Source organism: Coregonus clupeaformis, unplaced genomic scaffold (assembly GCF_020615455.1).
Source record: "Coregonus clupeaformis isolate EN_2021a unplaced genomic scaffold, ASM2061545v1 scaf1578, whole genome shotgun sequence".
Lineage (NCBI taxonomy): Eukaryota > Metazoa > Chordata > Actinopteri > Salmoniformes > Salmonidae > Coregonus > Coregonus clupeaformis.
The window spans coordinates 79,502-95,296 of NW_025535032.1; the positions used below are offsets into that span (position 1 = coordinate 79,502).

Consider the following 15,795-nt stretch of genomic DNA (forward strand, 5'->3'; position numbering starts at 1 on the left):
CTAACCAGAAACAGGTGTACAACATCAAGACAAAACCAAACGAACATGAAACATACAACGGTGGCAGCTAGTACTCCGGGGACGACGACCGCCGAAACCTGCCCGAGCAAGGAGGAGGAGCAGCCTCGGCCGAAACCGTGACAGTACCCCCTTGACGCGCGGCTCCAGCCGTGCGCCGAACCCCGGCCTCGGGGGACGACCAGGAGGACGCGGAGCAGGGGCGCGCGGGATGGTCCCGGTGGAACTCCGACAGGAGAGACGGGTCTAGGATGTCCCTCCGCGGCACCCAGCACCGCTCCTCCGGGCCGCATCCCTCCCACTCCACGAGATACTGGAGACCCCCATCCGGCGTCTTGAGTCCAAGATGGACCGAACGGGTGTACGCCGGAGCCCCTCGATGTCCAGTGGGGGCGGAGGAGTGTCTCCTATCTCACCTTCCTGGAGTGGACCAGCTACCACCGGCCTGAGAAGAAACACATGGAACGAGGGGTTTATATTCTTATATTCAATAGGCAGATGTAACCTATAACACACCTCGTTCAGTCTTCTCAGGACTTTAAAAGGCCCCACAAACCGCCGACCCAGCTTCCGGCAGGGCAGGCGGAGGGGCAGGTTTCTGGTGGAGAGCCAGACTCGATCTCCAGGTGCGTACACCGGCCCCTCACTGCGGTGGAGATCGGCGCTCGCCTTGTGTCGACGGATGGCCCGCTGCAGGTGGACGTGTGCAGCGTTCCACGTCTCCTCCGAGCGCCTCATCCAATCATCCACCGCAGGGGCCTCGGTCTGGCTCTGCTGCCAAGGTGCCAGAACGGCTGGTAACCTAACACACATTGGAAGGGGGGTTAGGTTGGTAGAGGAGTGGCGGAGAGAGTTCTGGGCCATCTCGGCCCATGGAATATACCGAGCCCACTCCTCCGGCCGGTCCTGGCAATACGACCTCAGAAACCTACCCACATCCTGGTTGACTCGTTCTACCTGCCCATTGCTCTCCGGGTGGTACCCCGAGGTAAGGCTCACCGAGACCCCCAAACACTCCATGAACGCTCTCCAGACTCGGGATGTAAACTGGGGGCCTCGATCAGACACTATATCCTCGGGTACCCCGTAATGCCGGAAGACGTGGGTAAATAGTGCCTCTGCGGTCTGTAGGGCAGTAGGAAGACCCAACATAGGGAGAAGGCGACAGGCCTTAGAGAACCGGTCCACAACGACCAGGATGGTGGTATTCCCCTGCGAGGGGGGAAGGTCTGTCACAAAATCCACTGAGAGGTGGGACCATGGTCGTTTGGAATGGGCAGGGGTTGTAACTTACCCCTGGGCAGGTGTCTGGGCGCCTACACTGGGCGCACACCGAGCAGGAGGAGACATAAACCCTCACATCCCTGGCTAACGTGGGCCACCAGTATTTAGTGCTAAGACAATGCACTGTCCGGCCAATACCCGGATGTCCAGAGGAGGGTGACGTGTGAGCCCAGTAAATGAGTCGATCCCGAACCTCGAGCGGAACGTACTTCCGACCCACAGGACACTGTGGAGGGCTAGGGTCGGCACGCAACGCCCGCTCGATTTCAGCATCGACCTCCCACACAACCGGTGCCACAAGACAAGATGCCGGTAGTATGGGAGTAGGCTCAACGGACCTCTCCTCCGTGTCATACCGCCGGACCAGCGCATCTGCCTTACCGTTCTGGGACCCAGGGATGTACGTGATTTTTAAATACGAACCTGGTGAGAAACATACTCCATCGAGCCTGGCGAGGGTTCAGTCTCCTCGCTGCCCGGATGTACTCCAGGTTCCGATGGTCAGTCAAAATGAGGAAAGGGTGTTGAGCCCCCTCAAGCCAATGCCTCCACACCTTAAGGGCCTGAACTACAGCTAACAGCTCCCTGTCCCCGACGTCATAATTTCGCTCCGCCGGGCTGAGCTTTTAGAATAAAAAGCACAGGGGGCGGAGTTTAGGTGGCGTGCGGACCGTTGAGAGAGTACGGCCCCTATACCGGCCTCCGACGCGTCCACCTCGACCTGAAAGGGTAAGGCGGGATCCGGATGCGCCAGCACCGGAGCCGACGTAAACAGGTCCTTCAGTCTCCCAAAGGCCCTGTCCGCCTCAGCTGACCACTGCAGGCGCACCGGACCCCCCTTTCAGAAGGGACGTGATGGGAGCTGCCACCTGTCCAAAACCACGGATAAACCTCCGGTAGTAATTCGCAAAGCCCAAGAACTGCTGCACCTCTTTGACAGTGGTTGGGGTTTGCCAATTACGCACGGGCTGACACACGGTCCACCTCCATTCTCACCCCTGACGCGGACAACCGATAACCCAAAAAGGAGACCGACTCCTGGAAAAACAGACATTTCTCTGCCTTGACATACAGGTCGTGCTCCAACAGCCTCCTCAATACACGACGCACCAGGGCTACATGCTCGGCTCGGGTAGGCGAGTACACTAGAATGTCATCAATGTACACGACCACCCCTTGCCCCTGCATATCCCGGAAAATCTCATCCACAAAGGATTGGAAGACTGATGGAGCATTCATCAACCCATATGGCATGACGAGATACTCGAAATGACCCGAATTGGTACTAAACGCTGTTTTCCATTCGTCACCCTCCCTAATGCGCACCAAGTTATACGCGCTCCTGAGATCCAGTTTTGTGAAAAACCGCGCTCCGTGCAATGACTCCGTCATGGTCGCAATCAGAGGGAGTGGATAACTGTATTTCACAGTAATCTGATTGAGACCACGGTAATCAATGCACGGGCGCAACCCTCCATCTTTTTCTTCACAAAAAAGAAGCTCGAGGACGCGGGGAAGTGGAGGGCCGTATGTATCCCTGTCTCAAAGATTTGGCTATGTAAGTCTCCATAGCTTTTCTCTCCTCTTGAGACAAAGGATACACGTGGCTCCGTGGGAGCGCTGCTCCTGCCTGGAGATCAATCGCACAATCCCCTCTCTATGAGGAGGCAACTGCGTCGCCCTAGCTTTATTAAACACGATAGCCAAATCCCCATATTCAGGCGGAATGTGCAGTGCGGGCACTTGGTTTGGACTTTCCACCGAAGTCGCCCCCACGGAAACACCCAGACATCGCCCCTCACACTGAGCAGACCACCCATTGAGAGCTCTCTGTTGCCACGAAATGGCAGGGTTATGGGTACTTAACCAGGGAATTCCCAGCACCACCGGGTACGCAGGAGATCTCGATCAGATATAGCTGTATAGTCTCCACATGACCCCCTGCGCGCACATCCTAAGTGGCGCTGTGATTTCCCTAATCAACCCCGACCCCAACGGGCGGCTATCTAAAGCATGAACGGGAAAAGGCTTGTCAACAGGCAGGAGAGGAATCCCTAAATCTAAACAAAACTTCCGATCAACAAAATTCCCAGCTGCGCCTGAATCTACTAGCGCCTTATGCTGGGAATGAGGTGCAACCTGTGGAAAACGAACAGGTATACAAAAGTGCACAACAGAGAGCTCTGGGTAAGCGGGGCGTCTACTCACCTGGGAAGGCTCCCCAGTGCGTGGCCTGTTGTCTCCTCCCTCTGGAAACCCTCCCCAGCACCTGGCCGCAGTGTGCCCTCCACGACCGCAATTGGTGCAGGGGACAGGCCCCCTCGGGCTCCTCCTCCTCCTTTCTCTAGCGCCAGCACCCCCGAGCTCCATAGGGCTCGGCTCGGAGGTGCTGGAGGGTGGAATGGACGGACCCCACTCGGGACGTCCACGGGTGGCCAGCAGGGTGTCCAGACGGATGGACATGTCGACCAACTGGTCGAAGGTGAAATTGGTGTCCCTGCAGGCCAACTCACGTTGAACGTCTTCCCGTAGGCTACATCGAAAATGGTCGATGAGGGCCCGTTCATTCCACCCTGCGTCTGCCGCTAGAGTCCGGAACTCCAGAGCGAACACCTGTGCGCTCCTCCTCCCCTGTCTCAGGTAGAATAGCCGCTCCCCCGCCGCTTTGCCCTCAGGTGGATGGTCGAACACGGCCTTGAAGGGACGGGAGAACTCCGCGTAGGAGATGGTGGTGGCGTCCATCCTCCTCCACTCGGCGTTGGCCCATTTCAACGCCTTGCCCGTGAGACAGGAGATGAGGGCGGAAACGCTCTCGTGTCCCGAGGGCACCGGGTGTACAGTGGCCAGGTAGAGCTCCACCTGCAGGAGGAACCCCTGACACCCGGCAGCTGTGCCGTCATACGCCCTCGGGAGCGTGAGCCGAATCCCACTGGGTTCCGGACCTGGGACTGGTGGACCGGCCGATGGGGTTGGCAAGGTAGGTGGAGGTGTGGGTACCCCTCTGGACTCCCATCGGTGCAGGGTGTTGATGACATCCTGTAGAGCGGTCCCCAGTTGTCTGATCTGGTTATCCTGGCCGCGGACATGCTCCTCCAGCGACTCAGGTGTGGTTGTTGCTCCTGCTGATTCCATTATATATGGTGTGTGATTCTGTCACGGGTGCTGAAGGTGGGTGTGGTGCAGGAATCAAGCGCAGGACGCAGAAACTAAGTCCAAAAGACTTTAGTGAAATATTCACGTAGTACACGAGCACAACAGGCCCGGAGGCGAAATAAAGGCGCACACAGGCGTCAAACAAAAGGCGCACAAACATGTGCGAAAACCTCTCCAAAACAACGGAGGGAAACACGTAGCACAGAACACCAAACAGAAGCGTAATCACACACAACACCTGACACACACAACGAGAACTAAATAGGACACTAATGAGCACTAACTAGAAACAGGTGTACAACATCAAGACAAAACCAAATGAACATGAAACATACAACGGTGGCAGCTAGTACTCCGGGGACGACGACCGCCGAAACCTGCCCGAGCAAGGAGGAGGAGCAGCCTCGGCCGAAACCGTGACAACTATAGAATGAAGCACTTCTTTGAAGGATTTGATTGACCTCTGACCTCTGTCCTGACTTTCTAGTGTGATGAAATGAGGGATACCTGTCGCTAGTCAATTTTACTATTCTTGAATTACTTTATGGGATACAATTAAGTTAAGATATTATCAAAGGTTGTCATTTTAATTTCATTTATTATTTTGGTTTAACACGCAATGTTGTTGTTTTGTTTTTTGAACACATTAATCACGATGTGAGGAGGAATTACTGGTCTCCTGGGGCCTCTTTGGTAAATATGCAAATTGTATTAAGAATGTGAGCAGTAGTTATTAATGTGTTATGGGTTAGATAAAATGTTTATGTGCAAGTGTATTTGTGGTAGGAGGCAGGGTGTAGAGGAGGCCTGTGTCTGAAACTAGTGGACTACAACGGGCTGTAAGGATGTGCACTTCCTAATCTCAAGGTTTCTCCTGACTGAGGAGAAGACATGGTACAGTAGCATTCATAGTGAGGTTGGAGGTGAGTCTCAGAGTAAGAGGCCAGACACACCAGACAGGACCTGAGGGCTTTCTGCTTTCTGGTCCCAGTGCAGACATCACACGCCACATCTCCAGGTCCAGCATAGCACAGAGCAGGAGGGGAGCAGCCTGGAGTCCTGTCTTCTTCAGTTTCTCCACCAACTCAGCCAACATGTTATTTTTCCTCAGATTAGGCCTTGGAGTGAAGGTTCTCTGCACTGAGGACAGCTATAGACCCCTTTCAGAACATCCTGATCCCAGCAGCCCTCAATACAGCTCCTACAGTAACTGTGTCCACAGGCAGTAGTGACCGTCTCCTTCAGTAGATCCAGACAGACAGAACAACAGAACTGGTCCTGGTCCAGCAGAACTCCCTGCTGAGCCATTTGGACGGTTGTTCACTCTCACACAGACAGACGACACAGAGACTCAGATCAGTTTCGTTTCCCACAGAAGAGAGTTTGTGGGAGGGGAGGGACTTCCTGGTTCACCCAGAGGGGTGGGGTTAGAGGTAGAGGTAGAGGGAGGGAGAGTTAGAGAGGAGAGAGAGAGAGAGAGAGAGAGAGAGAGAGAGAGAGAGAGAGAGAGAGAGAGAGAGAGAGAGAGAGAGAGAGAGAGAGAGAGAGAGGAAGAGAGAGAGAGAGAGAGAGAGAGAGAGAGAGGCAGAGAGAGAGAGAGAGAGAGAGAGAGAGAGAGAGAGAGAGAGAGAGAGAGAGAGAGAGAGAGAGAGAGAGAGAGAGAGAGAGAGAGAGACGGGACATCAGGTAAAGTTCTGGAGATGAGGGAATATGTGTGCAGAAAGAAACCCTCCAGTATGGTTAACCACAGTTAGGCCCAGTATGGACTATCAATACAAGTGACCATTTAGAATGTGACCCAGTTCAATGGGTCTTAACAGAACTGGGGGATGTCAGCCATGAAGTTGTCTAAACACAACTGGAATATAATTTGTTTGTGATTCATTGTTAATGGATTTTCCATTAGGAACACAGGGGAAAAACCTAATACAACAACACACATAACACACAACCAATAAAAACAAAGGGGGAGGAAACCACTAAAGTCATTACCATATTGTCATTTTCTAATGACAGGGAGAAAACATGTAAAATCTAGAAGACTACTTTAGATCTGGTCAAAAGAAGACTAGTGCACTACGTAGGGAACAGGGTGTCATTTGGGCCAGAGTCAGTAACTCCCCTGGGTATGAATTCTCTCTCTATCTTATCTGTCTTCTATATTATGTTCTCCTCTCCTCCTCTCTTCTCTCATCTATTCACTCTATTCTATCATCCACACCACATGCCAGCTTCAACACAATCCATTTACAAGTTAAAGACACACCTTGGAATAAATAGCAAAGGAAAACTACTACTAGATGGATTTTTTATTTCCCATCACCATGAATCATATTTAATAACTGAACAGTAGCAGACCTAACTTCATCTGTTCCTGACTTTGGGTAGTGGATTAAAAAGACCATCAATCTCCAATGATATTAAAGTACAATTCTGAACATTACTGATATACTGAGTGACAAGTCAAGATATGTGATGTTTTTATTGTTTGGTTAATAACACCACCTGCTGGACAGGTTTAATGTTGCTTGACTGAGCAGTATGGGAGAATAAAAGATGCCAAATTTAGGGCCGGTTTCCCGTACATCTCCATTGAATATGCTTTTTAGTCTAGGACTAGGCTTCATCTGTGTCCGGGAAACCGGCCCATATAGTTCAAGTAGCAAGTAAGTAACACTACCTGTTCCATGATACTGAGGAAAATGACATTGACATTTACATTTACATTACGAAAGACAGAGAACCAATTGAGAACCAACAGACATTTACATTGAGACAGAGAACCAATTGAGAAAACATTTCAATGGTTCTGAATGACAACCAACATACATTAACAGCATACATCATGATTAATGTGAATATATAAGATTAAAACATTGCACTTAAAAAAATATGAATGCATTGAATTGTAATTCATAACATATTCTGAAGATCAAATCAATCAAATCATTGTACATAAAAACAGAGCAGAATGAATCATCACATCTGGGGACCATCACCACCAGCATGACTAGTATCTATGTGGACCCTACTACAGTTTAACCAGCTCAGCAGTACCAAAGAGATTAAACCCAGGATAGAGGGGCTGAGTGAATGTGGTCTGGACTCTGTGGAGGAGGGTCATTGTATCAGAGACACTGTAGAAGGACAGAGTACCTGCCTTGTGATCCAGGTACACTCCTACTCTGGAGGACTGAGGGCCTGATACTTTAGTCACAACATTATTGTGTCTGAACAAATAACCACCTCTAGAGCACTCTAACCTCCAGGACTTGTTATTGTATCCAAATCCACCATCTGTCCCTGTTCTGCTGATGTCTTTATATGAGACTGCTGTTACACACCACCCACTCCACTCCACCTCCCAGTAACAGCGTCCAGACAGACCCTCTCTACACAGAACCTGACAGTAGTTAGTGAATCTGTCTGAATGATCAGGATATGGTTGTTCTTGGTCTGTATAGGTCACCTTTCTGTTCCCTTCAGACAGAGAGAGGTGTGTGTGTGCTGTGTTTGGGTCCAGTGTGAGCTGACAGGAATCTGGGAGAAGAGCAGAGCAGAGACCAATGAGGGGAGTTAGAACAATAAGTTAAGTCAGATACTGTATCTACCCTGTCTTTGATTAGAGCACAGCAGAGATCAAATCAGAGAAATATGAGGAGTCAGATAGATACCCAGTCTTTGATTATATCTACTATTGCTATATATTTCTAGAGGGATTGTTGGGAATGTCAGTAAAAAGAGACTGTTAGTTACTTCAGAATAAAGAGACTCACATTGTAAGAACTGTTCTCTGGTCTTGGGCTCTGGAGGCAGTACAACATCCTCTATATTCACTACAGACACACAAACACATTCACAGAGAGAGGGAATGTTATCATCATACCATATTCCACGTGTATATGACTAGTAGGGAACTTTCAATGGTCTTAAGTTGATGTTCTTATTATTTTCAACACACCTGTAGAGGAGATCTTGGTCCATTCTCCTTTAAGGACGTCTTCTAGTTTCTCTCTCAGTTCAGACACAGTCTTACTCACATCTCCAAAGTACTGAAGAGGACGGACAACGATGCTGGGTAAGTCTGAAGATACACTGGTACCGGAGAGAGACTGATAACTCTGGGGGGAGAGAGAGAGAGAGAACAGAACCAAATGATTGAGAGTTTCACATTGAGTTTTAATTTCATACCACATGTATCAAGGCAGTTTAGTTACCTGGAGGAAATGGATGTGATCCTCTCTGTTTGAGAGCTGCTCCAGCTCAGTGCTTATCTTCCTCAGCTCAGCTATCTCCTGCTCCAGTTGCTCCAGGAGTCCTTCAGCTTGACTCACTTGAGCCTTCTCTTGGGCTCGGATCAGCTCCTTCACCTCAGAGCGCCTTCTCTCAATGGAGCGGATCAGATCGGTAAAGATCTTATCACTGTCCTCCACTGCTGCCTGTGCAGAGCGCTGTTAAGAGAGAGAGAGAGAGAGAGAGAGAGAGAGAGAGAGAGACTGACTTGTCTTACTTTAATGAGCCATCCTCATTACACTAACACCCCCACCCCTAAAAGCACATTGCGTGACACCACAACCTCCACACAATCACATTATCCAGTACCCAACACCACAGTACAATACACCAACCAGCACCACATTCAAAACGTCCATCCAACCCCTCCTCTCCGGCCATACAGACAGCCCCCCTGAGCCCCCATACCTCCTGAAACATCTCCACACTGTTGATCATTTTGTACAACTCAAACTCAACCCTAAGGCGTCAACAGTAATGGCATTACCCTGGCAACACAGAAAAAACATGATGAACAGTCTGTGATTGCAGAAAACGGACACCCCTCCCCAACTCCCAGGTCAACCCGAGCCAACTCCAAAAAGTTTTGGGACACTGTAAAGTCCATGGAGAATAAGAGCACTTCCTCCCAGCTGCCCACTGCACTGAGGATAGGAAACACTATCACCACCGATAAATCTACAATAATCGAGAATTTCAACAAGCATTTTGCTACAGCTGGCCATGCTTTCCATCTGGCTACCACTAACCCGGCCACCAACTCTGCACCCTCTGCTGCAACTTGCCCATGCCCCCCGCTTCTCCTTCACACAAATTCAGACAGCTGATGTTTTGAAAGCGCTGCAAAATCTGGACCCCTACAAATCAGCTGGGCTAGACAATCTGGACCCTTTCTTTCTAAAACTAGCCGCCGAAATTGTCGCAACCCCTATTACTAGTCTGTTCAACCTCTCTTTCATAACGTCTGAGATCCCCAGAGATTGGAAAGCTGCCGCGGTCATCCCCCTCTTCAAAGGGGGTGACACTCTAGATCCAAACTGCTACAGACCTATATCCATCCTGCCCTGCCTTTCAAAGTATTCGAAAGCCAAGTTAACAAACAGATCATCGACCATTTCGAATACCACCGTACCTTCTCCGCTATGCAATCCGGTTTCCGAGCTGGTCACGGGTGCACTTCAGCCACGCTCAAGGTCCTAAACGATATTATAACCACGATTGATAATAGACAGTACTGTGCAGCCGTCTTCATCGACCTGGCCAAGGCTTTCGACTCTGTCAACCACCGCATTCTTATTGGCAGACTAAATAGCCTTGGTTTCTCAAATGACTGCCTCGCCTGGTTCACCAACTACTTCTCAGATAGAGTTCAGTGTGTCAAATCGGAGGGCCTGTTGTCTGGACCTATGGCAGTCTCTATGGGGGTGCCACAGGGTTCAATTCTTGGGCCGACACTTTTCTCCGTGTATATCAATGATGTCGCTCTTGCTGCTGGTGACTCTCAGATCCACCTCTACGCAGACGACACCATTTTGTATACATCTGGCCCTTCATTGGACACTGTGTTAACAAACCTCCAAACGAGCTTCAATGCCATACAACAATCCTTCAGTAGCCTTCAACTGCTCTTAAACACTAGTAAAACTAAATGCATGCTTTTCAATCGAACGCTGCTAGCACCCGCCCACCCGACTAGAATCACCACTCTCGACGGGTCTGACCTAGAGTATGTGGACAACTACAAATATCTAGGTGTCTGGTTAGACTGTAAACTCAACTTCCAGACTCACATAAAGAATCTCCAATCCAAAGTTAAATCTAGAATTGGCTTCCTATTTCGCAACAAAGCCTCCTTCACTCATGCTGCCAAACATGCCCTCGTAAAACTGACTATCCTACCGATCCTTGACTTCGGGCGATGTCATTTACAAAATAGCCTCCAACACTCTACTCAGCAAATTGGATGTAGTCTATCACAGTGCCATCCGTTTTGTCTCCAAAGCCCCATACACTACCCACCACTGTGACCTGTACGCTCTTGTTGGCTGGTCCTCACTACATGTTCGTCGTCAAACCCACTGGCTCCAGGCCATCTATAAATCACTGCTAGGCAAATCCCCGCCTTATCTTAGCTCATTGGTCACCATAGCAGCACCCACCCGTAGTCTGCGCTCCAGCAGGTATATCTCACTGGTCATTCCCAAAGCCAACACCTCCTTTGGCCGCCATTCCTTCCAGTTCTCTGCTGCCAATGACTGGAACGAATTGCAAAAATCTCTGAAGCTGGAGACTCTTATCTCCCCTCAATAACTTTAAGCATCAGTTGTCAGAGCACCTTACCGATCACTGCACCTGTACACAGCCCATCTGAAATTAGCCCACCCAACTACCTCATCCCTATATTGTTATTTATTTTGCTCTTTTGCACCCCAGTATTTCTATTTGCACATCATCTCTTGCACATCTAGCATTCCAGTGTTAATACTATTGTAATTATTCTGCACTATAGCCTATTTATTGCCTTACCTCCATAACTTGCTACATTTGCACACACTGTATATATATTTTCTGTTGTATTTCTGACTTTATGTTTTTTTTACCCCATATGTAACTCTGTGTTGTTTTTATTGCACTACTTTGCTTTATCTTGGCCAGGTCGCAGTTGTAAATGAGAACCTGTTTTCAACTGGCTTACCTGGTTAAATAAAGGTGAAATAAAAAAAAAAAAAAAAAAAACCAGCTATTGGTGTCCAGGGCTCCATGTAATACCCTCCACTGGACGACCCCTGACCTTTCCAGCACTGGGAGCTTATAGAGCACCCTCCACCTATACCCTGCCATGCTCTCAGCCCCCCACAACCCCCTGCCACTGATGCCCCTTCACTCCCGCTAAGCTCCTGATGTGTCTAACCTTGACACTGAGGGTGTACAGCACCTTACCCCCCACCTCCTCAAACTCCCCCAGGCTCAGAGTGTTAAAGTCAGTAAGTCCTCCGGACTCTCCTGCCAGTCCCCAGTCTCTGCTGTCACTTGCAGTGGTGGAAACGGTGGTGGCCCCTCCTCAGGCTGCTCCAGCCCTCAGTACTGCAGCATAGAAATCAGAGACCCCTGCTGTATTTAGTCTCTCCTGCCGCATGATGAAGAGCTGCTGATCCAGCCCCAAACCACCAGCCCTCCTCAACAGAGCACATGCTGGTTCCCTCCAGCCCACCTCCGTTAAAGGTACAGAATCCTCTGCGCTGCTTTGAGTCAGAACGCTGCCACCCTGCTCTCCAGGTCCACCAGGCCTTGTCCCCCCTCCTGGACAGGCAGGTACAGCACTGCTGCCCTCAGCCAGTGATGCCCAGACCGGAAAGAAATCACTGGCCAATTTATGCCATAGGGAGGATGCCGCCAAGTTGTTGATGATCAGAACCCTCCCTCTGTATGACACTTGGGAGAGGAGCCACCAAACGTCCTGGTACACAGTACGTTTGGTCCTTGTGTACAATAGAGTCCAGGTGGGACTTGAGTCTGTTAACGAGGACCTTGGCAAAGACCTTATAGTCCACACAGAGCAATGCCACAGGCCTCCAGTTCTTTATGTCGCTCAAATCCCTATTTTGGGCAGGAGAGTCAAAGCCGGAGGTCTACAGCTTAGCAGCAGCTCCCCCACCCCGACGCACTCACGCAACACACGTTCTGTCCAATAATTCCCCAGAACTTTTTATAAAAATCCACAGGCAGACCGTCTGAGAGACAGCAGCTGAGAGTTTGTGTAAGGCCAGGGAAAGGTCTATTTGATTTCTCTGTGACAGAGAGAGTTTGGAAAGGTCTGTGAGCAGAACCTGAGAACACCCAGGATAATAATGATAATAATAATATGCCATTTAGCAGACGCTTTTATCCAAAGCGACTTACAGTCATGTGCATACATTTTTACATATGGGTGGTCCCGGGGATCGAACCCACTACCCTGGCATTACAAGGGCCATGCTCTACAGAGGACCACAGAGTTCTGCCCTCTATAAATCAGAGTACAACTCCACAGCCGCAGCCTCATCTCCTCACAACAGAAGTTACCCACCCATCAGGCTCCCTCATCTCCCCACAACAGAAGTTACCCACCCATCAGCCTCCCTCATCTCCCCACAACAGAAGTTACCCACCCATCAGGCTCCCTCATCTCCCCACAACAGAAGTTACCCGCCCATCAGACAAACATAAAACAAGGGATCTTCTTGGTTTCCCCACTCTGTTTTTCCAACCCCAAAAAGAAAGAGCTGGGAGCATCCATCTCTCTCAACACGGAAATCTAGCTCTGGGCTTTCCCTACATCCCATCACTGACAGAGAGACTCAAACTCCCCCTTCAGCTTTCCCCACCTCGCCGGTTACATTAAGCAGTCTATACTCTGAAAGGGGTCCAGACAGCCTGTTCCCAACAGTGGAGCCAGTGGGATTGGATAGGGGCATCTCTCTCTCTCTGACTGGAGGAGAGAAGTGAAATGGTGTGTCTCCTCTGGTCAACAATACTCACCTTGAGAGACTCCACAGCCTGTTGGAGCTCCTTCAGCTCCTTCTCTCTCTCCTGGAATCTCTGCTGGACCTTATGCTGACTCATCCCCAGCTGCCTCTGTGGAGAATCACTCTTCAATGAGCTATCAAGCTTTATTTGTCCAGTAGATCAATAGTATAGTAATGTGACATAGGGCACATAGAGAGGAAGGTCTAAAATCTTGAGGAAGTCCCTTTACCATAAGATATTTAAATGTTGCTATGTGAATGATTCTAGTTTTTATGGTAGACGTACATGTATCAAGGGGATGAGACTGAACTTTGAACTCCTAAAAGGGCATTCGGAATGATAATAGTGTTTGACTTTAGAAAATGGTAATACATTTGGAGAATCTGGGTTAACATATCTATATACTCAAGGTTTGTGTTCATATTTGTTCTGCCGTGGATCGATATCATTTGAATGATCTCATATTCAAACAGCCTTAGTTCCTACTGTATCTTTAATTCTTTGTTTATCAGACAGTCACCAACAAGTAGTTCTGGTCTTACCTGTTTCTCAGTCCTCTCTGCTGCAGCTGACACTGTATCATGGCCTTTATGTACATCCATTGTACACAGATAACAGATACACTGCTGATCGGTACGACAGAAAACCTCCAGCAGTTTGTCATGATGAGAGCAGATCTTCTCCTGTAGTTGTGCGGTGGCTTTGACCAGCTTGTGCTTCTTGAAAGCAGGAGATTCATAGTGAGGTTGGAGGTGAGTCTCACAGTAAGAGGCCAGACACGCCAGACAGGACATGAGGGCTTTCTGCTTTCTGGTCCCAGTGCAGAAATCACACGCCACATCTCCAGGTCCAGCATAGCACAGAGCAGGAGGGGGAGCAGCCTGGAGTCCTGTCTTCTTCAGTTTCTCCACCATCTCAGCCAACATGTTATTTTTCCTCAGATTAGGCCTTGGAGTGAAGGTCTCTCTGCACTGAGGACAGCTATAGACACCTTTCAGATCATCCTGATCCCAGCATTCTTTAATACAGCCCATACAGTAGCTGTGTCCACAGGCAGTAGTCACCGGATCCTTCAGTAGATCCAGACAGATGGAGCAACAGAACTGGTCCTGATTCTCTGCCATTTTATATAATAAATAATAAAAAATTTATTTAGCAGACGCTCTTATCCAGAGCGACTTACAGGAGCAATTAGGGTTAAGTGCCTATTTTGGTGCTCTCTCCCGTAGGTTAAGCAATGGCAGTGTCAAAGATTACTTTCTGTTTCATGGAACTCTACACCAGAGGACAGGGAGTGGCTTCCTCTTGACTGTGTACTCTGTATGTAGAGGGGTTGTGTTTTCTTTGATAAGGAAGTGTGACAGAGTGTTGGGTAGTAGCCAGAGATGTTCAGTATTTCTCTTACATCTATTTGAAATACGTATTTTAATTACTTCTGAGTATTTTGTCATTTGAATCACACTGGGCTGAACTAAACATTTCCAAATACTAAATACTTTTCTATACCATTTTTTTTTATTGTGATTCACATTTTGCAATAATTGAAAGTCGCTCTGGATAAGAGTGTCTGCTAAATGATTACAATGTAAATGTAAATGCAAAAATTAATAATTGCAATCACTGAAAAACTCAATTTAAAGGGATTCTTCGGGATTTAGGCAATGAAGCCCTTTATCTACTTCCCCAGAGTCAGATGAACTCATGGACACCATTTTAATGTCTCTGCATCCTGTATGAAGGAAGTTTGTAGTAGTTTTGGGAGCCAATGCCAACTAGCGTTAGCGCAATGACTGGAAGTCTATGGCATGCTAGCAGTTACTATAGACTTCATAGCGCTAATGCTAGTTAGAAAGTTCCTTCAAACTGTAGAGACAAATAAATGGTTCCATTCATTCATTGATTTTTTCAGGTCATTGTTTGTTTTCAGTGGAAAGTCCAAATACATTATTTTTCAGATGTTGGGGGTAAAACTGGCAAAGCTATAATGTTTATTTATGCTCCATAAAGTTGTCCTAGAATCTGTTGTTACCCTGACCTCTCCCACAGATTCCATCAGGTTACTACATTCAGACCATGACCTCTAACCTGCACCTGAACAGCTTCCTCCTGCCCATCGGTGCCATGAACGTCATCAGCATCCTACCTCTGCTGCTGCTGGCCCCTCTCATGGAGTGTGTCACCTCCTGCTACCTGTCCATGGAGAAAACACCCTTCTCCCACGCCAGAGTCATCAGTAAGCACACACACACACACGGCACAGATACACACACAAACACACACTGTAGAAGGACAGAGTTCCTGCCCTGTGGTCCAGGTACACTCCTACTCTGGAGGAGCAGGGGACAGATATTTCTGTTTGATTAGCATTGTGCCAAAACCTACAATGGGGGGATAGCACTCCAAAGTCCAGGACTGACTGTTACCTAGAAATGTAGACTCTGGGACCTTTCCTTTCCTGATGATCCCTTTATATGACACTACTATTTCAACCCATCCACCGCTCCACTCTACCTCCCAGTAGCAGACTCCAGACAGGCCCTC

At 48.9% G+C, this 15,795-nt stretch overlaps 1 protein-coding gene across 1 annotated transcript; it reads right to left on the minus strand.

Moving 5' to 3' along the window:
- Positions 1 to 7,486: 7,486 nt before the first annotated feature.
- On the minus strand, positions 7,487 to 15,322 carry LOC121556718 (tripartite motif-containing protein 16-like). Its single transcript, XM_045218432.1, has 6 exons — positions 13,797 to 15,322; positions 13,267 to 13,362; positions 8,673 to 8,906; positions 8,417 to 8,576; positions 8,232 to 8,291; positions 7,487 to 7,995 (listed from the first exon to the last, which is right to left on the minus strand). Exons 1-6 carry the CDS (start codon positions 14,376 to 14,378, stop codon positions 7,487 to 7,489), a joined length of 1,641 nt encoding a protein of 546 aa, XP_045074367.1. The 5' UTR covers positions 14,379 to 15,322.
- Positions 15,323 to 15,795: the final 473 nt, after the last annotated feature.

Coding starts and splice junctions, on each gene's coding strand:
- LOC121556718 (XM_045218432.1), bottom strand. CDS start 14,378: ATGGCAGAGAATCAGGACCAGTTCTGTTGCTCCATCTGTCTGGATCTA. Junction 8,907..13,266: donor AGGCTGTGGAGTCTCTCAAG/GTGAGTATTGTT, acceptor CTCTCTTAACAG/CGCTCTGCACAGGCAGCAGT. Junction 8,577..8,672: donor ATCACATCCATTTCCTCCAG/GTAACTAAACTG, acceptor CTCTCCCCCCAG/AGTTATCAGTCTCTCTCCGG.